The 25,194-nt window shown below is 41.5% G+C and overlaps 1 protein-coding gene and 1 pseudogene across 17 annotated transcripts in view; one reads left to right on the forward strand and one right to left on the reverse strand.

The window, feature by feature from the left end:
- Nucleotides 1-25,194, forward strand: part of TTLL5 (tubulin tyrosine ligase like 5) — a 318,372-nt gene that overhangs the window by 155,722 nt on the left and 137,456 nt on the right. For 16 of the 17 annotated variants that reach the window (XM_036843208.1, XM_036843204.1, XM_036843202.1 and 13 more), the window contains one exon: nt 6,652-6,806. The exons of the other annotated variant lie outside the window; for it this stretch is intronic. In XM_036843208.1, the coding sequence (XP_036699103.1) occupies nt 6,652-6,806 (155 nt within the window). The remainder of the gene's footprint in view (nt 1-6,651; nt 6,807-25,194) is intronic. 17 annotated transcript variants of the gene reach the window in all.
- On the reverse strand, nt 24,136-24,979 carry LOC118891172 (annotated as a pseudogene).

Genomic DNA, 25,194 nt, shown 5'->3' on the forward strand with positions numbered 1-25,194 from the left:
TATCCTTCTTGTTTATCATCTCAAAGAACCAGCTTTTAGTTTTATTGGTCTTTGCTATTGTTTTCTTTGTTTCTATTTCATTTATTTCTGCTCTGATCTTTATGATTTCTTTCCTTCTACTACCTTTGGTTTTTGTTTGTTCTTTCTGTAGTTCCTTTAGGTGTAAGGTTAGATTGTTTATTTGAGATTTTTCTTGTTCCGTAAGGTAGAATTGTATTGCTATAAACTTCCCTCTTAGAACTGCTTTTGCTGCATCCCATAGGTTTTGGATGGTCGTGTTTTCATTGTCATTTGTCTCTAGGTATTTTTTGATTTCCTCTTTGATTTCTTCAGTGATCTCTTGGTTATTTAGTAACGTATTGTTTAGCCTCCCTGTGTTTGTGTTTTTTACGTTTTTTTCCCTGTAATTGATTTCTAATCTCATAGTGTTGTGGTTGGACAAGTTGATGGATATGATTTCAATTTTCTTAAATTTAATGAGGCTTGATTTGTGACCCAAGATGTGATCTCTCCTGGAGAATGTTCATGTGCACTTGAGGAGAAAGTGTAATCTGCTGTTTTTGGATGGAATGTCCCGTAAATATCAGTTAAATCTATCTTGTCTATTGTGTCATTTAAAGCTTGTGTTTCCTTATTAATCTTCTGTCTGGATGATCTGTCCATTGGTGTAAGTGAGGTGTTAAAGTCCCCCACTATTATTGTGTTACTGTTGATTTCCTCTTTTATAGCTGTTAGCATTTGCCTTATATATTGAGGTGCTCCTATGTTGGGTGCATATATATTTATAATTATTACATCTTCTTCTTGGATTGATCCCTTGATCATTACGTAGTGTCCGTCCTTGCCTCTTATAACATTCTTTATTTTCAAGTCTGTTTTATCTGATATGAGTATTGCTTCTCCAGCTTTCTTTTGATTTCCATTTGCATGGAATATCTTTTTCCATCCCCTCATTTGCAGTCTGTATGTGTCCCTAGGTCTGAAGTGGGTCTCTTGTAGACAGCATATATATTGGTCTTGTTTTTGTATCCATTCAGCAAGCCTGTGTCTTTTGGCTGGAGCATTTAATCCATTCACATTTAAGGTAATTATCAATATATGTGTTCCTATGACCATTTTCTTAATTGTTTTGGGTTTGTTTTTGTAGGTCCTTTTCTTCTCTTGTGTTTCCCACTTAGAGAAGTTCCTTTAGCATTTGTTGTAGAGCTGGTTTGGTGGTGCTGAATTCTCTTAGGTTTTGCTTGTCTGTGAAGCTTTTGATTTCTCCATCGGATCTGAATGAGATCCTTGCCGGGTAGAGTAATCTTGGTTGTAGGTTCTTCTCTTTCGTCACTTTAAATATATCGTGCCACTCCCTTCTGGCTTGTAGAGTTTCTGCGAGAAATCAGCTGTTAACCTGATGGGAGTTCCCTTGTATGTTATTTGTCATTTTTCCCTTGTTGCTTTTAATAATTTTTCTGTGTCTTTAACTTTTGTCAGTTTGATTACTGTGTGTCTCCCGTATTTCTCCTTGGGTTTATCCTGCCTGGGACTCTCTGTGCTTGCTTCCTGGACTTGGATGGCTATTTCCTTTCCCATGTTAGGGAACTTTTCTTATTTTTAAAAAAATTTTTTATTTACTTATTTATTTTTTGGCTGCTTTGGGTCTTCACTGCTGCGTGCAGGCTTTCTCTAGTTGTGGCAAATGGGGGCTACTCTTCGTTGTGGTGCACGGGCTTCTTATTGCAGGGCTTCTCTTACTGCGGAGTACGGGCTCTAGGCACACGGGCTTCGGTAGTTGTGGCACTTGGGCTCAGTAGTTGTGGCTCGTGGGCTCTAGAGCGCAGGCTCAGTAGTTGTGGTGCATAGGCTTAGTTGCTCCCCAGCATGTGGGATCTTCCTGGACCAGGGCCGAACCCGTGTCCCCTTCATTGGCAGGCAGATTCTTAACCACTGCACCACCAGGGAAGCCTTAGGGAAGTTTTCGACTATAATCTTCTCAGATATTTTCTCGGGTCCTTTCTCTCTCTCTCTTCTCCTTCTGGAACCCCTATAATGCGAATGTTGGTGCGTTTAATGTTGTCCCAGAGGTCCTTAGGCTGTCTTCATTTCTTTTCACTCTTTCTTTTTTAATTCTGTTCCACGGCAGTGAATTCCATCATTCTGTCTTCCAGGTCACTTATCCATTCCTCTGCCTCAGTTATTCTGCTATTGATTTCTTCTTGTGTATTTTTCATTTCAGTTATTGTATTGTTCATCTCTGTTTGTTTGTTCTTTAATTCTTCTAGGTCTTTGTGTAGCATTTCTTGAAGCTTCTCGATCTTTACCTCCATTCTTTTTCCGAGGTTCTGGATCATCTTCACTATCATTATTCTAAATTCTTTTTCTGGAAGATTGCCTATCTCCACTTCATTTAGTTGTTTTACTGAGGTTTTATCTTGTTCCTTCATCTGGTACATGGTCCTCTGCTTTTGCATTTTGTCAATCTTTCTATGAATGTGGTTTTCATTCCACAGGCTGCAGGATTGTAGTTCTTCTTGCTTCTGTTGTCTGCCCTCTGGTGGATAAGGCTATCTACCAGTTTTGTTTTTTTTTTAAAGCAGGAATCCTTTGGAAGGAAAAATGAAAAGCTTTAAAAGTTTTCTTATTCCTTACATAGTCTCATATTTAAGCAGTGGTCATTTTTGCTATTTTTCTCGAAATAAATTAAGGATGCTTTGCTTTTGTGTAGAAGGAAATCATAATGACTACCAATTCTTGGTTTATCCATGAAATGCATAATGGATGTTACATGAAAAAACAAAATTCACCAAGAGTCCAAAATTAGTTTTATGTTCATGCCATCTTTTACTATATCTGCTAAGAAACAAAACTGATTGAGGATATTATTTTTTTTAATAAATTTATTTATTTTATTTATTTATATTTGGCTGTGTTGAGTCTTTGTTGCTGTGTGCGGGCTTTCTCTAGTTGCAGCGAGCGGGGGTTACTCTTTGTTGCAGTGTGCGCTCTTCTCATTGCGGTGGCTTCTCTTGTTGCGGAGCACAGGCTCTAGGCACACAGGCTTCAGTAGTTGTGGTGTGTGAGCTTAGTAGTTGTGGCTCTTGGGCTCTAGAGCGCAGGCTCAGTAGTTGTGGCACATGGGCTTAGTTGCTCCGTGGCATGTGGTATCTTCCCAGACCAGGGCTCGAACCCATGTCCGCTGCATTGGCAGATGGATTCTTAACCACTGCACCACCAGGGAAGCCCCTAAGGATGGTTTTGTTTTGGTTTTTTTGTTGCTCTACTTTTTTAATATCCTCTGGTGAAGGGTAACAAGTGGGAAATAAAATTTAAGGAAAAGTAGAAAATGCTGGAATAGTTAGATATAATCAATCGCTGTATAGTCACTGTTTTCCAAATTTGAGGTCTGTATCTGATTATATTTTCAGAAATCTCTAATAATCAAGGGTAACTAGGACAGTTTCCCTACTAGTTTCAAAACTAGAAAATGGATTTTAAAACAAGAGTACCAGTTCTGCAACTGTTATGTGACCGTGAACAAATTACTTACCATAACTTCTCTGACCCTTTGTTTCTCCATATCTGGAAAGGGAGCACTGGGGGAATTCCCTGGCAGTCCAGTGGTTAGGACTCTGACCTCTCACTGCTGACGGCCCAGGGTTGATCCCTGGTCGGGGAACTAAAATCCCACGAGGGAGTATCACAGTATCTACCTCCGTGAGTAATGGATAAGGAGGGAGATATATTGATAAAACCTCACTTCACTTATAAGTGCCTGACACTTCCACCGTAAGAACTCAAACGTTAAGCCATATTATTTGGAAAAAGTATTCCACATGCCTTTGGAGGAGAACATTCTCTGTTCTAATCTTGGCCCTGCCACCTAGTAGGTGTGTTACTTTTGTCTAATTGTTTACCCTCTCTAGACTTTAGTTGCCTCTTCTGTAAAATGGGGGTAATAATAGAATCTCCTTCGAAGGCTTGCTCAGGGTTAAGTGAGATAATACACGTCAAGATAATGCAAAGACATCTAAGCCCATGGCACATGGTGAGCATTCAGTAAGTGTTCGTGATTATGATGAAAATTATGATGTTTCAGTTAAGGGCAGCCTGGACAAAAGAGAGAAGATGTACCAAATCTGATATCTCTTCTCCTTCCCATTCACTAATCTCCAGCTATACTGTTTATACTAAACATGGTAAAGTATGTACCTTTTGTTTATTTTACTGCTGTTCCACTATAAATTATTAATAAGCCTCTTTTATGAGGTTTTTGTCGCAACTGACTGAGGCAGTAATTGGAGAATCTGTTAGTTATCATAAAGACCTTTCCACTTCGTAGTATCTTTATAAGCTCCAAGCTCCTGTCTAATTTGAAAAGCCTAATATTTAGTGCCAGGGGTCAGGGCAGGAAGGAGAAGGGCTCAGTATGGGATGAGGGTGAGTTCAGTCCTACAGGGGATCTGTTTGATCGTCTGAGAACCTGGCCTTTGTTGCCACTAGGTAGGGTGCAAGAAGGACAAGGCTCTTCAGAGGCACTGGGGGCCAGAGAACACTGCCCTAATCTGCCACACTGTCTTCCCCACCCTTTCATCAGCGTGGTCTTTCTCCTCCCCTGGTAGTGGCAGAAGGGGGTCAGAATTGACAAGCCAAGGTTGGCTCCTGAGGCTTCCGCTGAATCTGGGGCCACACTGGAGGGTGCAGCCTGAGTGTTCTGGCCCCCGGCCTCCACAGACACCAGAGATCACTCCCGACTTAGAGAAAGTGGCTTTCGTCACAAGAAAAATATTTGGGTCCTTTGGTGTGAAGACACAGTCCTGGGCTGTTGTCACTGAATTCTGTAACTAGGAATGAAGCACTATACTGTTACTAAAAATGACTTATTTTCTTTCAGAATTATCAGATTTTTTAAAAATCCAGAATTCTTCTATTTGTAAATGTCAAAATTGTTAGCTTCCTGGGACACTTCATAGGAGGACACTTTTCTTGGAATTCATATCTCCTCACTTCACTATTCCTTAGTGTCTCCTACTCAGCACCCTGCATTCAGCTTTGAGTACACCCCCTCTTTTCAGCATCCCCTGTACATCTCATTTGAAATGCTTCTTGAACCATCCTTTCTTTTCTGATTCCACTCTTTCCAGCCAGGTTTTAAGTTTATCACCTCGCACCTGTATTTTTCATAAAAACTTACATTTTTTTCTTTTGGATTATAAAAGTAATACATGCGCTTTACAGTGTGTGTCTGTGTATGTGTGCATTTAAGGAAATTGCTTCTGCTCTCTGTACAGTTTCATATTGTGATTTTGTTTTTTAACTTGAGATATCAGCATGTTACTATATCGCTAAGTATTCTCCAAAAAACTTCTAATGGATACATAATATTCCCTTATATGTTTAGAGCAAAATTTAGTTATCATATTTATTTAACATAATTTATTTAAATACTCTCAGCCATTTAGATCTTTCCTTTTTCAGTATTAAAATCAATGCTTGTTTTCAATTTCTGTTCACAGCATAGTGTAGTGAGTAAGAACATGGGATTTGGAGTTTCAAAGACTATGGTTCAGATCCTGGTTCTGCCATTTATTCCTAGGCCTCAGTTTCCTTTTTTGTAAAGTGGGGATTATAATAGTACTTGCCAATAGCATTATGACAGTTTGAATGAGATGCATGTAATATACTCGTTTTATACTCGTTTATACAGAGCTTGGCACATTGTAAGTGCTGCTAAATAGTAACTGCTATTATAATACTCACCTCATTAATGACCTGCAGTTGTTTTTTTAACGTAGTTCCTATAAGTTAGAGTGTAGCATCAAAGTGTACAAATATTTTGATACTTTTAATAATATATTGCCAAATTTATTTGTAGAAAGATTGTACCAATTAATAGTCTCATAAATAGTGTAATACATATCTAATGTCACCCTTTGCCATGGTTAGGTACTATATTTTTGGTTATTATTTATGTCAGTGTAACACACGAAAGTGTTATCTTGTAATTTACATTTCTTTGATTGACAGTGGAAATAACTAGTTTTAATTGTTTAATTGGCTAATTATATTCCATTTTTGTAAATTGTTTATTGAAGTCGGTGCCCATTTTTCCATTGCCTGTGCATCTTTTTTCTAAATCAGTGAGTTCTTTATATAGTAATTATTATTATTTAGTATTATTACTAAATAAATAATAATAAATATTATTATTAAATATTATAAATTATTGTTTATTATTTATTAATAATTATTATTATTTAAACTAAAATGTATCGAGCATTTAGAACTTTCATATGACACAAGGGTCAGAAAGGCTAAGTAGTTTGCCTAATTCTTAGAACCTTGTGTGACACAGAGTAAATACTCAGTAAGTACTTGCTGTTTTTGTTACTAATCTTTGTATTTCACAGCACCTCACATAGTATGGTGTTTTGCACATAGTAGGAGCAGAATAAATACTCGTTAACTTATATTGACACTAGCCACCCTCACCTGTGCTCTTGGATGTGCACAGAAGCCAGGCTTTACTGAGTGCCTTTGTGGCAACCACTGTTTAAGGTCAGGTGGGTCAGCATCTCCTGGACTCTACATGATTTTCCCCGTTATGATTTTAATGATACTTTTCTAAAACTCTGTAAAATCAGGTTATTTCCCTCACTTCATTTCTAGGTAACAAACCTGAATTTGGCAAGTGGCGTCATAAACAGAAGCAGTGCTTCAACTCCCCACACACTTCGGCCTGTCATCAGTCCTAGTGGCCCAACATGGTCAATTCAGTCAGACCCCCAAGCTCCTGAGAGCCACTCCGCCCCTCCTGGAAGCAGGTATGTAAAGGGCCATGGAGCCGGCATTTGGGTCACACAGGGGCAGCCTGAATCCTAAGCAAGTCATTCTCACTTTGAGTTCCCTGCACAGGCACCAGCAAGACAAGTGCCTCTCCCCACGTGTCCTAATCCTCTGGTGCTTGAATATAGGGCCTCATTTCACTTGTAAGACAGTCTGTGGGCAAATCAAATGAAAAGGAAATTTCTGATACAGTTCAGCAAGTTCACTTCCGGGTGAAAGAGCAAGAATTTATACTATGCTTAATCCTTGCTCACAGTCAACATTTTTGTGTATTGACTTTTGACATTTTCTCCTTGTCTCCTAATTCTTTTTTTATATCTTGTATTACATTGTGTTTCACTAACTTTGGACTCTTTCCTTTTGAAGCACGTATTTTATATGTTTTTATGTAGGTTATCTAATTGAACTCATAAAGCCTCCCTGGACAATGTCCATTTGGAAAGTGGGAAGGAAATTCCCTTTATGTAGTTGAGCAAAGTGGCAGAGGATAGATCCAAATAGATTCTGGCCATAAAGTCAGCAACTTCTGATTTAAAAAGAAACCACTGTATTGAATTCTAGTCTCGATCTGTATTTCAAGTCCCCCTGTGTAAAAAACGTAAGGAGAAACAGATTCCCAGTACATCTTGCTTTAGTGGCTATTAAATATGGGTTTAATTGCATCTGTCCCTGAGTCAGATGAGCTAGAATGGAATGTGACTGTTACAATGAAGTATTCCAACCAGCTGAGATATTGTTCCCTCCAAATAAAGACACTCTGCCACAGGTGTCCCACCAACTCCCTACCCCAGGCCAGCACATCAGCCTCTGCCAACCAGCCACCTCTTTGGATGCTGCCCTGCCCTGAGGTTGCAGGAGCGACTGAAGGCTTGGGCATGGAGGAAATACCTAATTGTTGTTCAAGTATCTGTTGGTGTTAGAATGATTACTTAAGGAACTAATTTGGGAAGCAGAGACTCTGCCCAGGAAGCAAGATAAACATAAGCACATTACATCATGCTCTGGTACGGTGTCTTTCATACCAGTGATCATTGTGGTCAAGGGTGAAAAGCATCATCTCAATTCAGAATTATGAAGAGTTGAAGACCAAGAGGCAGGACTTTTGAAGACAGGACATCCTTCCACACTATTCTTTTCATAGGAGAAGTCTGTCCTTTGGTGATTTATGATTCCGGAGTAACCGCATTCCTAAAACATAAGTCGTAAAAAAGAAATTCTGTTTATACCACAGAGCTTTATTTTCCATATAAAATATTTCCAAATATTCCATTTTCATTTTACAGTCAGAGCCTTGTTTCTATGGAAAACACTTTCTCTGCAATCTTGTATATATTGTCTATATGACAAGGCTGCAACCGTTTTCCATACGGTAAGCAAAATGTCAAGACTATACATTTTGGAAAAACAGTTTTAGCTTTGTTTTTTTTTTTGGCTGCACCACAGGGCATGCGGGATGAGATCCCCAACCAGGGATCAAACCCATGCCCCCTGCAGTGGAAGCTTGGATTCTTAACCACTGGACCACCAGGGAAGTCCTGAGTTTTAGCATTTTTCATACCTGTGTTTGGAATAAAAATTATGGCTGGGTTTCGAACCTTCTCTTGGTGATACCTGTTAATGCCGAGACACAGAAAGATGAAGGGATCCATCAAGGTCAGAGGCAGCACCTAGGGTGCAGTGCTGTGAGTGACCTTCTCCCAGCCAGACTGTGCTCATGGGCTGTGGTAGAATGGCACATGATACGATCGACTTCAGAACCACTGGCAGCAGGAAGTAGCCCCTGCAGAGCCCCCTGGTCTTTCCCTTTGGGGGTTAGTTGTACCCATAACAGCCATCTCTTCACCTACTCTTCAAGCTTGAGGGTCAGTTCTCAGGCCCCATTCTAGTCCAGGGTAGCCCTGGAAAATCTTCCTCTGCCCCGCCGACCGCGCAACCTCTGGTTGCCATGACAACCTGCAAGCTCAGCTCGGGAGTTCCAGTTCCATGTGGAATTCCCAGAGATACCCACCCTAAAGAGCCTTAAATGAATTCTCAGAGGTCCTTTCAGAACTGGCTATGACATGGGCCCCAGCCAGACCTCCCTCAGGCATTCGCTCTGTCCCATGCCCCAGTTTCTTTATTTACCTGGTAAGTCACTGTTTTGTGGATATTTATTTAGTCTCTTGTTGTTCCTTCCTTAGTAGTAAGGGTGACTAAGTTTAATGAATAAGGGATTAGTAGCTTAGAGATGTGAGTTTTATTACTGATTTTTACACTAAGTGACCCTAAACTATTCATTTAATCTTTTTATTGGATAAGCATACTTATGTATAAACTGGCCTGTTTTGGGAGCTTTTAGGTTGTCCTTAAAGCACTTTGATCTCCCTGGAAGTGGGTGCTAAGTAAATAAAAGGTCCTCTTACTTGTACATCTACAAAAGCATCAGTGGATTCCAGTGCTGATAAACTCTCATAATTCACTCAACCAGGGGCTGCCCTGTAAACAGTAAAAAGATGTAAAGAGAATCCAATGCTGGCTGTACTTTTCATCTGCATCTTGGAGGATTCAGTGACTTGGTAGCCACAGGAATGAAAACTGGTGACTCACAAGAACTCAGCAAATAGTGTTATTTTTCATTTCCCTGTGGCGTTGCTATTGTTCTCAATTTTATGGATCACACAAGTTTTCACCAGACAACCTTGTTCTTCCCCCGCTGTTTTGAAACCACCCCGAATGTAGCCCAGGGCTGTCGTCTCCCATTGGGTCAGTGTGAGCTCAGCCCAGCTCCTCAAATCCCTCGGTTCCTTTGGTCTGTCTGGAGTCCCTGTTGGAGCTTTGTTGTGGGAGAGGGAGGCAGAGAGCCCACGCCTTGCCCAGACAGTCTGAGGCCTGGCCGTGGAGCTTGCAGTTCCCTAGACACTCGGAGTTGGACTTGGCCAGCCATTCCTCTGTTGTTACTTTTCAGAGGTAATAAGTGAGATTAATTGCAGGCCATTCTCCAGAAGAGAATGTAGTCAGGGCCAAATACAGTCACATGTTTAGAAGCCTGAGGTGTGCCTCCGAGCAAGGCCGATTGAGAATTATACAATCTGGCCTCCAGGATGCAGGTACCGAATGTCCGCAACCTGTTTTTTCTTAAAGGGATTGTATTTGATTTCTAGATGCTGATACCTGGGTACTAAGCTTTTCTTTAGCCAATGAAATGGGTCGGGTTTTTCAAGCTGCCTTTTAATTATCTACTTTTCTGGGTACCCGGGGAATTGTTAGGAGCTGAGATTGAAGTGCAGAGGCATCTCCTCATTACCGCCAGCCTTGCACGGAACTGGACCATGTCAGGGAGGAGCACTTTCTAGGTGAGGAGCGCATCTTTCTTTGGGAGACCTGGAAGGGTTACTGTAAAGTTCTGGCTGCTGCTTGGAATGATTTGGGAAGGACAGGGCCTCAGACGGCTTGGCAGGAACCTGAGGCTCTGTTTTTTTCCAGTCCAGCCCTTCCTCGTGGATCGAGCTGTCAGGGAATCCCACGAATGTCTGGCTTCTGCCCCTTTGTATGTTTTTCCAGCATTTGTCATTGAATTATTTTTATCCATCTCGGGTTTTTTCACACATGCAACCTGGGGATTTGTCTGTTCCTCGATGTTAAAGGTGAGGAAGGTTGAAGGCACAGTCATGAGTTTGTTCCTTCTTTTTGTGACAGGGCAAGACATCGTGGGCCTAGGCTGTGTGGCCTGGTGGCCTCTACTCTGGAAAACAGCTGTATGTCAGAACTTTAAATTCTGTACTGGGGAATGGGGTACAATGAAGCCCCAAATCTTGGAAATTTGGGTGATATTTCATGTCACCTTGTCCCTCTGCCCTCTTACTCTTTAGTAATAAATTATAGTCTGGTACCTTTCTTTACATAATTTTTTGAAACAGATTTTCAGAGATTCTGATACCAGTTTAACTAATACTTTTCTCCCTTGTTTTAGATTATTTCTTTTTTTAAAAAAATATTTATTTATTTATTTATATTTATTTATTTTTGGCTGCGTTGGGTCTTCGTTGCTGAGTGTGGGCTTTCTCTAGTTGCGGCGAGCGGGGGCTACTCTTCATTGCGGTGCACGGGCTTCTCATTGCGGTGGCTTCTCTTGTTGCGGAGCACGGGCTCTAGGCGCGCGGGCTTCAGTAGTTGTGGCTCGCGGGCTCTAGAGCGCAGGCTCAGTAGTTGTGACACACGGGCTTAGTCGCTCCACGGCATGTGGGATCTTCCCAGACTAGGGCTCGAACCTGAGTCCCCTGCATTGGCAGGCGGATTCTTAACCACTGCGCCACCGGGGAAGTCCTAGATTACTTCTCACGAATGTTGCTGGAGATTCAGGACTCTGACTTCCCATATTTTCCTTTTCAGTTCTCAGAAATATTGAGTTTATTTTCTTTAATAAAACATGTTCTGTTCATTTTCTATGTGTCAGACATTGTGTTAGCTGCTGGGACTAGCGACAAATAAGACAGAATCGTCCCCAGTCTCCCAGAGTTTACTGTCCAGGATGTATCTTCTATGCTCTCGGCGTAGTGCTCAGCGCTGGGCAGGGTCTAAAAGACTTTGAAGACCTGGTGTTGGATCACTAAGAGGTTACTATCTAGCAGCGAGAAGGAGACACATACACATGGAACAGTTAGGAAGCAGTGTTGGGCAGCATATAACAAAAAGATTTAAATTGTGTGACCCAGGCAAGTAGAAGAAGGAGAATCAAGAAGAGGGTGTAAGAATTTAACCCTGTCACCGGCTACAACATGGCTGAACCTTGAGGACATAATGCTAAGTGAAATGAGCCAGTCACAAAAGGACCAATACTGTATGATTCCACTCCTATGAAGTATCTAAAGTCGTCTAAATCGTAGAAACAGAAAGCAGAAAGGTGGTTGCCAAGGGCTGAGGGAACAGAGGAGGGGGAATTAGTGTTTAATGGCTATAGAGTTTCAAATTTGCAAGATGAAAAAGTTCTAGAGATCTGTTGCACAACAGTGTGACTGTACTTAGCACTAAGGAACTGTAGTCATAAAAATGGTTAAGATGGTAAATTTAAAGTTATACTTTTTTTTTAACCACAATAAAAAGAGAATCGGAGGAGGAGTGTGTGAGGTTTTAAAAGAGAGCCTATAGTTCTGCAAAAATTACTCAGCGACCAAAATGGTAAGGCTTTGTTTCCATTTTCTTCCTCTGTTTAGGGGAATTATTCTGAAACTAGTCCTTTAAATGCTTCTATTTCTTTAAAAGCATGTTAACTTTATAGGAAAGGAGGCCATCAGCCCCTGTTAGGAAGATGGCAGGGTATAGTGAAAAGAGAAGGGACTTTAGGGTTTGCCTTACTGAGTGTATGACCTTGTGCAAGTTACCTAGCTTCTCTGAGCCACAATTTCCCCATCTGCTTAAAAGTGCAGATAATAATACCTACCTCATTAAGTTGTTATAAGATTTAGTTGAGTTGTGCATGTGAAAGTAGCCAGTATAGTGCCTGGTTTTGGTGTCGGTTCTTGATACCACTTAGTTCCCTTTCCAGGAAAAAAAAAAAAAGGAGAAACTTAAAATTGGACTTGCTTGGGATGTGGGATTGCTACGCTCCGTGTTTTAGTATCTAGTTTAGAGGAAGCTGGCCATCAGCCACATGCAGTGCACTCCTGGAGCTGGATCGCAGAGATGTAGCCTTTCCAGCTGAGGAAGGGCCATCAGAGTGGGGCCCACAGGAGACTCTTCCTTTTCTTTGACCCCTTTGTTGAAGGGTGACTTCTTTCTACTCAACAGGCCCTTCCTCTCTGCTATCTTCTTCTGAATGTTGAAATTTCCATTGCGGCTCAATGTTCCAGCCAGTAAACACTCATATTTTCCATCATCCTGGGGGTCGAGCTTTGGGAGAGCTTTTCCTCTGGAGGAGTTGGAGCTTATAATTTTGTACTTTATCCTGTTATATAAACAACACTCTCTAGCCAAAGAGCACAATCACAAAAAGAAACCACTTTTGGGGGGCCCTAAAACAAAAAGAAACTCTTTCTTGTTCAGAGTTCTGTAGTAGAAGTGCTATTTCTCTCCTTATCCTCCTTCCTTCCCATAAAACAAAGTTTACCTGACCTTATTCCTCCTGAGTCTTAGCTCTTAACCACTGCTTCCCCTTGAGAAAAACGCTTCTCTGGCACACGAGTGATAAAGGCCTGAACTTCTATCTGAAATTCCTCTGCTTCTTTTCTCACTCAGCCAGACACATAACCTCTCAAGGGTTATGCTCTGTGTCAGTTCAAGCTCTGTGACAGATTCTACAGTTCCTCCTTCACCAAGAGAGCTGAGTGTGTAGGTGTTTGTACCAAGGCCAGAATCACTGGACTTCTGCCTATTGAAGGAATGTTGGTAAACTTTGGAAATGTGTCAGAGATCGCTGGCTGGACATCATACCAAGGCCTAGGCAAAGTAAGTTGGGAATGTTTGGGCCTAGTATCAGGAGTGGAAGACGGGGATCTTTTCTTATCTGCAAGCCAGAATAAAATGCAGCTTGCTTTGTGGTTTGCCAGTGTAGCATTTTTCCAGTTTCGTTTGCCTTCTCCCCTCCCTCTCAAAGCATTAAAGATAAACTACCTTATATACATTTCCTCAGGATAACACACACACATGCACACTCGGACACATACACACAGAGTCATTGTTAGAGGCAAGACCCTGTCTTATTTAGCTGTTCACTTTGTAATTTGATATCCATCCACAATTGATGATTATTTTGGTTTTAAGAGGACTGAATGACAAAAATCCATGTACAAGCTGAGTGAGACTCCTTTTCTAGAATTAGGAAATTTTATCAGAGTTACTTAATTCATAATTCAGTTTAATTCTCACATGGTTTTTCTGTCATCTTCTATCTTTCCAACATAGCTGTTTACCAGCCCTCAAAGAGTTTGGAAAGAACCACAGTGGTGAAGAAACACTATATCTTTCTTTCTGACTCTTGTAGAGAAACACTGATGATCCATTTTTAAAGCTTACTTAATGTTGACTCAACAAATTTAGGACGACCAGCTGGCTTCACTGAACCTTTAGCTAAAGACCTCATCCTACCCTCCTGCCCATCTTTCTGCTGAAAGACTCTCAGCATATTACTGACCGAGTACAGCTAAAATATCAATGCTTTTTTTTTTAAAAGTCCTAGGATTTAAGAGGCTAAAAGGAAAAAAATCTTCCTGTATCTATATTTAATAAAAGAAAACAATAGACTCATACTGTCTGAAAAGGAGTTACAGGTTCTCTCGTCCCTGCAGCCCTTTTGAGGAGCAAAATTTTGGTGTTGTAAGTTCTGGTTTTGGTTGTAGTTTCCTGATAACTCTTAGTTCCCTTTTCAGAAAAGAGAAAAACATAAAATTAGACTTGCTTAGGATACGGTATTGCTACACCACTGAGTTCAGATACAACTGGCCATCACTCACGTGCACTGTCATATCGTATCACAGTGGCGAAAGCAGTTATACCTAATCACAGTGCTCAGGTTTACATTATTTGTTTTTATAGTGAAGTAAGGATCTATATATTAAAATTTTGATTATAAACTGTTAAAATCTAAGGAAAAATAAGAGAAGCTAAACTTAAAAGGTAACATTTTAATATGGAGCCAAGTGTTCTCTGGGAAATGCAAGTAGGGCTAGAGTGAGAGAGGCAATATATGAGAGCTTAGGAATTCAAAATGTCACATCATGTGGCAGGCCCACGTGTTCGTAACAAGTAACAGTAGAACTCTTGTCCTAATTGGACCATTCTTATGCTTCAGAGGCAATAAAGGGGTGTTTTTTGGCTTTCATGAATTATCAGGCTAAGACTTGTATTAATTTGGCTTCAAAGTCAATAATCAATGCCATGTTTTGCCTGGTTTTTTAAAAGAAGTTTTACTATCTTTCTGTGACGAAAATGAAATATGGGTGCATCTCAGTAATGTGACTATAATCTAGAAGGCTTTAGATGAGAAAATTAGGCTCTCTGGCACCACAGGTAAGGAAACCATAAGGGGGGGGTAATAAATAGGTTGTACTTAAAGGCTACAGGAAATCAAATTATGTTCTTGTGAAACTGGGTTGCACCAAGGAAAACTGAGCAGATGAAAATATCTGCCTGTATTATTTGTGTTCTCAAATATCTTGCTAGCTGCTTGAACCCAACACTGACATATGAAATACAAGACCCTAAGAGAAGAGTTTTTTTACCTTCTTCACCAAATATTTAGTATATTGAATACTTGAAAAAGAAGAAAGGTGAAACTGGTAATAAGTAATGTTCCAGCTGGAAAATTGCTTCATCTGGTAGTTGTTAAAACAATGTTATCCTAAAAAAGTTAGCATGTTACTGAATATCTCCTAAATGCAAGGCATGGAGCTGACTCTGAAGGAGGTAATAGACAGGGTCTCTCTCTCTGTCTGGAGGAAAGTTGATAGTCATTTAAGTTACTAATGCAAGTATTGTAAGGCAATATGTACTTAATTGTTGACGAAGAGGATTATGCTGTTAAGTGGTACAAGTTCAGAGGAGAAATTGATCACTCCGACTGGAGAAAGTGGCAAAAACTTCACGGAAAAGAAAGGTGTGTGAGCTGACTCTGGAAGGGCAGCTGGGGCTTGGGTAGGCAGAGAGGCTAAAATTAATCAATCAAGAGGTAATTGCACATTTACTTTGTGCTCCGTGCTATGCGAGGATCTATGAGAGGATCAAGAAATGTGCTCCACACTCCTGTAAGTTAGAGCTGACACTCAGCAGGGCGGTCTAGAGAATACTGCCCTGGAAGTTTGCTTATTTTTGGCATGTGAAATATAGAGCGAGTGATTAAAGGGGGGGGCATATGGGCTCAGCGGAGCTCACAATTCAGAAAAGGTTCTAAAGAAGGGTGGAAATCTAAGGCTCTGCAGAGGAAGGGTTTAAGGTAGGGTTTAAATACAGTCCTAGATTGTATATAGGCTACAGACTCCTGCAGAAAAGGAGAGGAAGAAAAAGAGAGATAATGTACAAGGTGTTTAAGGCATTTTCAAGGGAGAGTGAATGGGAACCAGTCCAGCTGATAAAATGTATTAGTCAAAACACTTTGAGTTTTGTGGGGTTTTTTGTAAATTTATTTATTTATTTATATTTTATTTTTGGCTGCGTTGGGTCTTTGTTGCTGTGTGCGGGCTTTTCTCTAGCTGCGGCGGGCGGGGGCTACTCTTCGTTGCGGTGCGTGGGCTTCTTATTGCGGTGGCTTCTCTTGTTGCAGAGCACGGGCTCTAGGCGTGCGGGCTTCAGTAGTTGTGGCGCACGAGCTTAGTTGCTCCGCGGCATGTGGGATCTTCCCAGACCAGGGCTTGAACCTGTGTCCCCTGTATTGACAGGCTTATTCTTAACCACTGTGCCACCAGGGAAGTCCCAAAACACTTTGAGTTTTAAGTGATAGAAGCTGAAATCAAGCTGCATCCTAACTGTAAAGGTGATTTTTCAGTTCATACAACTAAAAGGTCTAGAAATTGATGTTGGGGGCTTATGAAGCATCATTAATCATACTTTCTACTTGTCTCCAGGTCTTGCCTCCACAACTAAATGAGAAATTATAGAAAAAAATCAAAGATAGCAAAATACCGACTTTATTGCTGATAAAGATAAATTGCAGAATACATCTTGGGAATATGGTACAATTCTACCTTTCATGGCTAAGTCTTTCTCATCTGTCTTATTTATTCTAAAGATTTTCTTTGTTGATATTTTGTTAATTTTGATAATTAAAACAAAATTTTTAAGGAAGAAATAAAAAGACCTTCTAATGTACCACAAAAACAAAAACAAAAGATAACTTGGCCTGCTTTTCAAGGTGAATACCTGTATTTGGCCCCAATCTACCTTTCCAGTTTATTCTTCACACATTTTAGTTCCAGCCAAACTCTATGGATCAAAAATAGTACATTTTCCCATCACTACATCCTTATACCATTCTGTAGCACTTATCCTGTTAGTTTACTATCATTACTTCAACGAAAGTATAAGTTGTCCTTATTCACTGTTGTATCCCAGTGCCTTGGTAACAGTAGACACTTAAACATAAAGAACAAATATTGTAAAAGAATGAAAGAATGAACAGACCCCCTGCTCCTCACCTGTAGTTTACATGTTCAAACCCTTTTCTCCCTACAGGGCTCAGCTCAACTCAGCCTTTCTGCAACCTTCCCTGATGACATCCCAAGCAGATGTCATTAGGCTTTCCTCTCCTTCTATTCTTCATCCCCTGGACTCATGTTCCTAAAAGATGTAATTCAGAGGAAGCTCTGGCTAAATGCACAGTTTTAATTCCTAGAGAATGAATTTTTGTGGCTCTTCCTATCCTAGTGATCTGAACACTAGAGAAAAAAGCCCTGTTTCTTCTCCACTGAGGTTTTTTTTTTCCTTTTTTTTTTTTATTTTTTTATTTTTTAACATCGTTATTAGAGTATAATTGCTTTACAATGGTGTGTTAGTTTCTGCTTTATAACAAAGTGAATCAGCTATACGCATACATATATCCCCATATCTCCTCCCTCTTGCGTCTCCCTCCCACCCTCTCTAGCCCACCCCTCTAGGTGGAGCTCACACAGCCGCCTTCCCAAGTCATCAGGTCCTTATTGCTTCTCCTTTGAACCCTATTCAGTTCTTTCTAGTTATCCAAGATTGAAAGTGCCCTACAAGCAAAAGACCCTTTGCATTTTGGGGGGGGGGGGGGCGCATGTTGGAAGAGCAGGGGTGTGGAAGAAGAGGAAAAGGCAGAGACCCTTCTTTTCACCCTCCTTCTCCCCACCCCACCTAACCCGCAGGAGTCTTGAGAGCCACTCCTAGAAGGTACTTAAACAGCCCAGTATAGGATGGCTATCTCTTTACTCCAGCCTTTTAACATTGGTTGACCAATAAGTCATGGTGTTTACTGAATATGTGTGACGTTTCAGATTTTTGGTGTTCTCTACAGTAGTTCCACTCTCCTCACTGTCCTTTATTTGATAGACTTATAGTCGGCCCTCGGTATCCACTGGTCTGCATCCACGGATCAAAATATTTAGAAAAAAAAAAATTCAGAAAGTTCCAAAAGCAAACTTGAATTTGCTATAGTCCAGCAACTGTTTACATAGCATTTACATTATATTAGGTATTAGAAGTAATCTAGAGATGATTTAAAGTATATGGGAGGATGTGTGTAGGTTATATGCAGATACTGTGCCATTTTATATAAGGGACTTCAGCATCGTTGGATTTTGGTATCCACGGAGGTCCTGGAACCAATCCCTTGTAGATACCAAGGGACGACTGTACTGGCATCCCCTACCTGGGTGGCTAGTATGGGGAATGCATAATGTCAGGCCAACATCTCCCTGCTCCAAGTTCTAACATCTGTTTACCTCTGCTATGACACATTACCACGCCTCTTTATATTATGGTTGTTTGTATACTTGTCTTACCTCCTGTATTAGATTGTAAGCTTTTGAGGGTCAGAGACTGAGCCTTACACATCTTTATATGCTTACACTTTCTTGTACAAAGTGCTCAGTAAATGTTTGGTGAATAAGTGGCTAGGTCAGTGCTGTCCAACATGGTAGCCACAAGCCACGTGTGGATTTTAAATTTTTAAATTAATTAAAATTAAATAAAATGAAAAGTTCAGTACCTCAGTCATACTAGCCACATTTCAAATACTCAAAAGCCACATGTGGCTCGTGGCTCCCATATTGGACAGCACAGGACAAAATGGTTGTCCCAGAAGATTCAAAGATGTGATAGAGACCCAAACTTGGTCAGTGGGAAAAAAAAAAAAAAAAAAAAAGAAGTACAAAGAAAGGCATATTCTTGATTATCCTCTTAGGCTCTTTTGTAGCTGTCAAGCCTCTTTTGTTTAGATCTAGAGATTTACCACAGATGCTGTTCTTAAACTAATTTGTGGTACTGGGAGGGGCATATTTTAATGCCTTGGGAATCTCAAAAGCTCAGAGCTTCTGAATTACTAGTGTCTAACCAATCAGAGCTGGCTGGCTGAGAGGAAGGGACTTTTAAAGCAGATCCTAGCGTTACCATTTTATTTTCTGAGATATGCTCATGACTAGATACTGGAGAGAGGTCTGCTTCCCTACACTACCTAGCCCCCAGCCCCCCACCTGCTTGGCTGGCAGTTCTGACTTGGCTTATAGAGCTGCTATAGCCCTGGGGAACAGAGCCAAACATGCGGAAGTGGTTACATGTACCAGCTCCCAGGGAAGCTGTGGGCTAGCAGGGGGAGTGGGTGGGGTCCTGCCTGATGGCTTTTCAAAGAAGCCAAATCTTTGAAGTTTTGTTTTAGCAGCTGCCAGGTATGCTGTTTCAGCACTTCACAGGCTCTCTCACTGTGTTCCCATATCACATTTTTTCTTTACTATATGTGCATAGTATACACAATGGAGCTTGGTTGTTGGGAGGGTAAATATAAAATTGTGGAGTAAGGTGCTAAACACAACCCTCTTTTTCTTTTTTTCTGTGACTCTGATGTGAAATAGCCACTTTTAATGCTCCCTTTTCCCTTCTCAGCTCTGATCTTTTCTGATCACCTGCCAAAGGAGAGGCAAACACAGTCCTCTTCTATTTGGGAAAATAGTAAGTTTTGAAAAACTGGAGCTCCTACATTTGTCTGATGAATTAGAGCATCATTCTGAGAATAGAACATCTCCCTTTTCCAAAAGAACAGTTGACACCCCCCAACAAGCAACCCTGATACTTTCAGACTTGGAGTAAATTTCTTGAATGTAGATCTTGTGCACCACTGGATCCTCAGCATTTAGGGCAATGTCAACCATAAATATTTGTTAGATGATTGCACTTGCAGCTGCTAAGCTGGTGGGGGGAAGGACTGGGTAGGTAAAGCACCCCTCTAAAGCCCACACTCTGAGCTTTCTCTGCTTCCTTTCTTCTTTGCTTAAGTAGTCCCTTTCTCCCATCCAGTCTACAGTTAGCTCAGACCTTTTCCAGCTGCCCCCAAATATGCTCCTTCCTCTGAACTCCACTCTTTTTTGAGTATAGTATATACTCCCCTGAGTAATCATCTTCTATGCCTTTGTTCTTGATCTTCTGAACTGTAAGTCTGTTAAAGGCACAGGCTGTGTTTTATTCCTACCCAAAGAACCCTGAACCGGGAACAGGAAGACCTAGGTGCCAATCCCAGGTCCACCTGGAACTTCCTGACTGGAGGTAAATCATTTGACTGAACTTAAGCCTAATTTTGCCAGGTGGGAAGCAAGGGTGCTCGGATTGTCATGGGAGTTCAATGAGATCATCTACATGAACATGCTTTGTAAACTACAAAGTACTACACACGACTAGGTCTTTTCGGTATTAATAATACTTATTATCACTATAAAATAGTAATGTTTGTTTACACTGCTGATGATACAGAGACTAATCTCTCCCAGAGTTGAGGTAAATCACAAGTTCAATCCCACATTACTCAGCTTGGCACAGGTTTAAAGCATTAAATGGTCCATTCCAGGCACTCTCTGTCATCACCTCTCTTTTCAGTCTGCAGGTTCTTCCTTTCAGACCTGTGGGGTCATTGTTTTTCTTAGTAGTCTCCCCCTTTTTCTCCTCTCAGGCTCAGGCTGAGCTCTGTCTTTTAACCCCCTCAGTTCTTAAAGAAGCAAAGCCATCCCATCCCGTTTCCCAGTTTTGGCTGGAATTGCCTTGCTGGTGGATCCTTCTCTCCTCAGCATGGCCATCCGCTTCCCATCGCTCTGCCCGTCAACAGCACTTGGCCCCGTCATCATCCTCCCCCTGTCCAGCCCCCCATCTTCATGCTCAGCTTGGCTCAGCACCCCTTCCTGTTTTCCTCTCCCTTCCCTTGCTTTTCTGCCAGGCTATGTCCCTTTAACCCTCCCTTTCCATTTATCTCATCCTGCATTTTCTTTCTTTCTCTAGGCTCAGACCTTTCATCCAGAAAGGATGGTCCCCCTTTTAAGACTCTGTTTGGTGCATTTCCACGTACCTCTCACCCTGTCCCTATCACCTTAAGGCATCTCCTTCTCAGAGGAAAGTAGATAAAAAAAGCACTGCCATTTTTTTTGTTCTATCATATGGCTTCAGGAGGTCCAAATTCTTTTACTTCAAAATATCTACGCTCTCACATTTAAATGTTGTGACCTAGTGTTTGAGAACAGGTATTCTATAGAGGCAGACCAATTTGGATCCCTCTCCTTTTTAGCCACTTACTAGCTATGTTGCTTAGGGCAAGTTCTTTGAACCTACTGTACTTATGCCTAAATGAGGATAAAATGCCTAATTCCTAGGGATGTCCTAAGGAACAAATGAAAATTAAATGACATAGGAAAGCATTTTTACAGGGCCTGCCTCTGTAAATGAGAATTACTGTAAACCTGTCCACATCATCTATCCATACCCAGTTTTACAGGTATGAAAAATTGAGACCTAGAGAAGTTAAGTGGATTGTGCAAATTCTCATGCCTACCTGGTGGTAAAGCAAGGATGAGAACCCACTTCTAATTCTCAGCCTGATGAATTTTCCATTTGATTCCTCTAACTTCTCAAAGGGTTATTTGTTCTAGTTTCCCTTCTTCAGGTGGAACATAAGACTACTCCAGAGAGAGGAGTGTTCATTTCTTCATGCATTTGTTCATTCAGCAAACACTGCATGACTGTGACATTGCCAGGCTTTGAGCGGACAGAGACCAGAATGATGACCAGCCTTAAATGGTTGGTCCAGTGAGTAAGAAATAGTCGTTGTGAAGAATAGTCACAGTACCAAAAACGTGCCAGTGAAAGGCATCTTGGGACCTCGAGGAATAAGCTCTATCAGAGGAGGACCAGAGTAGACTTTGCAGAGGATGGATTATTGTTTTTTAACTAAGTGAGCATCGCAGAGCCTTGTGTGAAGGCAGGGAGGTATGGAAGAGCATGCCTGAGTGCACCATTGTGGGAGCATGGCGTGCACGTAGGGGAGGGTTGAGGATGAGATGGAAAAGTTCAAGTGCCTGATATGCCATGTTAAGGGGATTTTATCCCATTATCTGCCCTTTTAATGAATGTCAACCAAAGAATTCAGCAGAGTTTTTTGAGTTTTGGGTTTTTTTTTTTTTAACATTTCTGGGTTTTCATATGTACTACTTCCATTGTCTTTCCCTTCCCCGTTCATATCTGGCAAATTCTTTGTGTCATTCTGGATCAACCCCAATTCCAACCCTTACTCTGTGCACCTTCTACTGCCATCCCACACAGAGGCTGCCTACTTGCCTGCAGCTCTGTCATTTCCATTGTATTACAGATTTTCATGTCTTTCCTTTACCACCTCCTTAGAAGTCTGAACTTATACATCTTTATATTCCTATCTCTTAATGTGGCATCTGACACATAGTATCCACTAATTTAATATATGCCAAATGAATTTAAATATCTAGATTCATAATCACAGAGCAGACTTCCACCTAGGCAGCTCTTTTACTAATACCTGTCTTGGGTACCACAAAAATTTAGGTGGATTAGGTTGACTTTCTTCTTTAACCAGCCACAACTCAACGTGCTTGCCATCTTTAGGATTTGAGCTTTGGCTGCCTCTAGACAAGAACCCTAACACTGAGCTGGTTAAAAACCTACTGTGGGAGCAGTTGTCACCTGTTTTATACTTGCAACACACTTCCACATACTAGGATTTTCCTCAACACACTTTAAGGAGTTAAAAGACTCAAAACAGTACTCAACCAGGTGAATTCCACATGGTGGAATCAGTTTTAAAGTAGAGTAATGTCTCACAGTGTCCATTACGCTGCTGCAATTTTACTCCTCACCTGGTCATCCTTCAGGGCTGTGTGGCTGTGTGAGTGGTATTATTTATTTACTGCCCTGATTAGACTCTAATATACTCATGAGGAAAAGTTTCTCCATAGTCTAACAAACACACAGTATCTGTATTTGGCACCAGCTCGATGTCACATTTCTCCTCTTACACGTTGCAGATATACCTTGCTGTACACCATGCTGCCAGCTGCAACCAGCTCAGCGTTCATCTGCCAAACAGAGCCGTTAACACTGTATTAAAATACGTAGTTAAATATACTTTATATACTACTCATCACACTTTACATTCTTGTGAAGTTTTCTCGGTACAGAATAGTTGAGAATCTCTCTCTTAAGGCTTTAATGAAGAGATGCATTGTAATCTAGCAGCACGCCATCATCATAACGTACCCTGACGCATGCTTTGGTAGAATAGCAGGCCACTCTGATAGGATAATGCGTTAAAGCTGATTTCTCTTTTCCTTTTCAAATTTTTCTAAATAGTTGCATAAGTGATCTATTGCTGCCTAATAAATTATCTCAAACTTTAGCAGCCAAACAATAAACATTTATTATCTCATTTTCTGTGGGTCTGGAATTGAGGAGCAGCTTAACTGTGTGGTTCTGCCTCAGGCTTTTTCATGAGGTGACAGTTAAGATATCAGCCAGAAGGGCTGCAGTCATCTGAAGGCTTGCCTGAGGCCAAAGGATCCACTTCCATGGTGCTCACCCTCACGTGGATGATGAGTTCATGCTGGCTATTGGCAGGAGGCCTCAGTTCTTCAACAGATGGACTTCTCCTCAGGGCTGCCTGTGTGTCCTCATGACATGGCAGCTGGCTTCCCCCAGAATGAGTGACTTAAGAGAAAGACAAAAGCCACGCGTCTTTTATGACCTAGCTCAGAAGTCATACACAGTCTTTTTTTTTTTAATTTTTTAATTGTGGGAAAATATACATAACATAAAACTTACCATTTTAAGTGTACAGTTCAGTAGCATTAAGTGCATTACATTACTGTGCATCACCACTATCCACTTCAAGAACTCTTTTCATCTTGCAAAACCGAAACTCTGTACCCATTAAAAAATAACTCCCCATTCTCTCTCTGTCAGCCCCTGGCAACCATCCTTCCACTTCCTGTCTCTATAAATTTGACCGCTCTAGGTACCTCCTGTGAGTGGAATTATACAATGTGTGTCCTTTTCTGCCTGGCTTATTTCATTTAGCACAATGTCCTCAAGGTTCATCCATGTTGTAACGTGTCAGAATTTCCTTTCTTTTAAGGCTGAATAATGTTCCATTGTATGTCTATACCACATTTTGTTTATCCACTCATCTGTCGATGGACACTTGGCTGGCTTCTGCCTTTTGGCTGTTGTGAGTAATGCTGCTGTTAACAGGTGTACAAATAGTTGTTCATGGCCCTACTTTCAGTTCTTCTGGATATATACCCAGAATGGAATTGCTGAATCATATGATAATTCTGTTTTTTTCCAAGCTTAATTAATTCACTTTCTCTTTCTGGTATAAATACTCTACGTGGTGACCATAGCTGGAGCTTGGGTCTTCTTCGCAGAGACTCTGGTATGGCTCTTTACTAAATGGTCAGTGAATTCCTGACGGGGAGACTTGGTGAACATGGTCTCTTTCTAGAGGTCAAGGTGAGTAGCTGTAAGTCTTGGAGATGGCATCAAAGGTGGCCGTGGTGAAGTTGCACAGGCTGGCAGTGCAGCCTGCAGACAAGGTGTACTAGTGCTTGATACTGGCCACCAGCTTCTTGGGCACAAGAGCCCAGAGAATGCCAGTGCCTTTGGGGTGGGGATGAGCTATACCAGCACAGAGCCACAGTGGCTGGTCACCTTGCAAAGGACAGTGTGGGGCTTGCTGATCTTGCTTCCTCAGTAGCCTCACTGCATGGCAACAGGGGAGAGTTTGGCCAGCGTAATGGCCCCGTGGACGGCCGTGGCTACCTCCTTGGATCGCTTACCAAAATTGACATGGCCCTTGTAGTCCCTAGTGGCAACAGATGCCTTGAACCTGGTCTGCTGGCCAGCGTGGGTCTGCTTTTGCACAGGTGTAGTCTTCAAGCTCGCCCTTTAGGGTCAGCCTCAGGAAAAAGTCCGTGATTTCAGACTACGTGACGGACGAGGAGAAGAGATGTATTTCCTCCAGGGACTTGGTCTGCATGTCCATGACCAAGCAGCCTGGCTCGGGGACAGGGAGCCACTTCTTGTCCTCAGCCTCCCCTCAACGAGCTCTGTGGCCTTGGCTCCAGCCTGAGCGTAGCTGCAGCGCTGGCACCGGAAGCTGCCCCCCATACCTCTGTGGAGCTGCTGTGGCCACCTTCTGGTCTCCTGGAACACCAGCATCATCCACCATTTGGTGTTTTCTTGGAGCAGAAAGGCAATTCTATTTTTAATTTTTTGAGGAACCTCCATACTGTTTTCCAGAGTAGCTATACCATTTAACATTTCCACCAGCAGTGCACAAGGGTTTCAGTTTCTCCACATCTTCGCCGACACTTTTTTTTTTTATAGTAGCCATCCTGATGGGTGTGAGGTGGTATCTCATTGTGGATTTTCATTTGTGTTTCC

This window comes from Balaenoptera musculus, chromosome 2 (genome assembly GCF_009873245.2).
Source record: "Balaenoptera musculus isolate JJ_BM4_2016_0621 chromosome 2, mBalMus1.pri.v3, whole genome shotgun sequence".
NCBI lineage: Eukaryota > Metazoa > Chordata > Mammalia > Artiodactyla > Balaenopteridae > Balaenoptera > Balaenoptera musculus.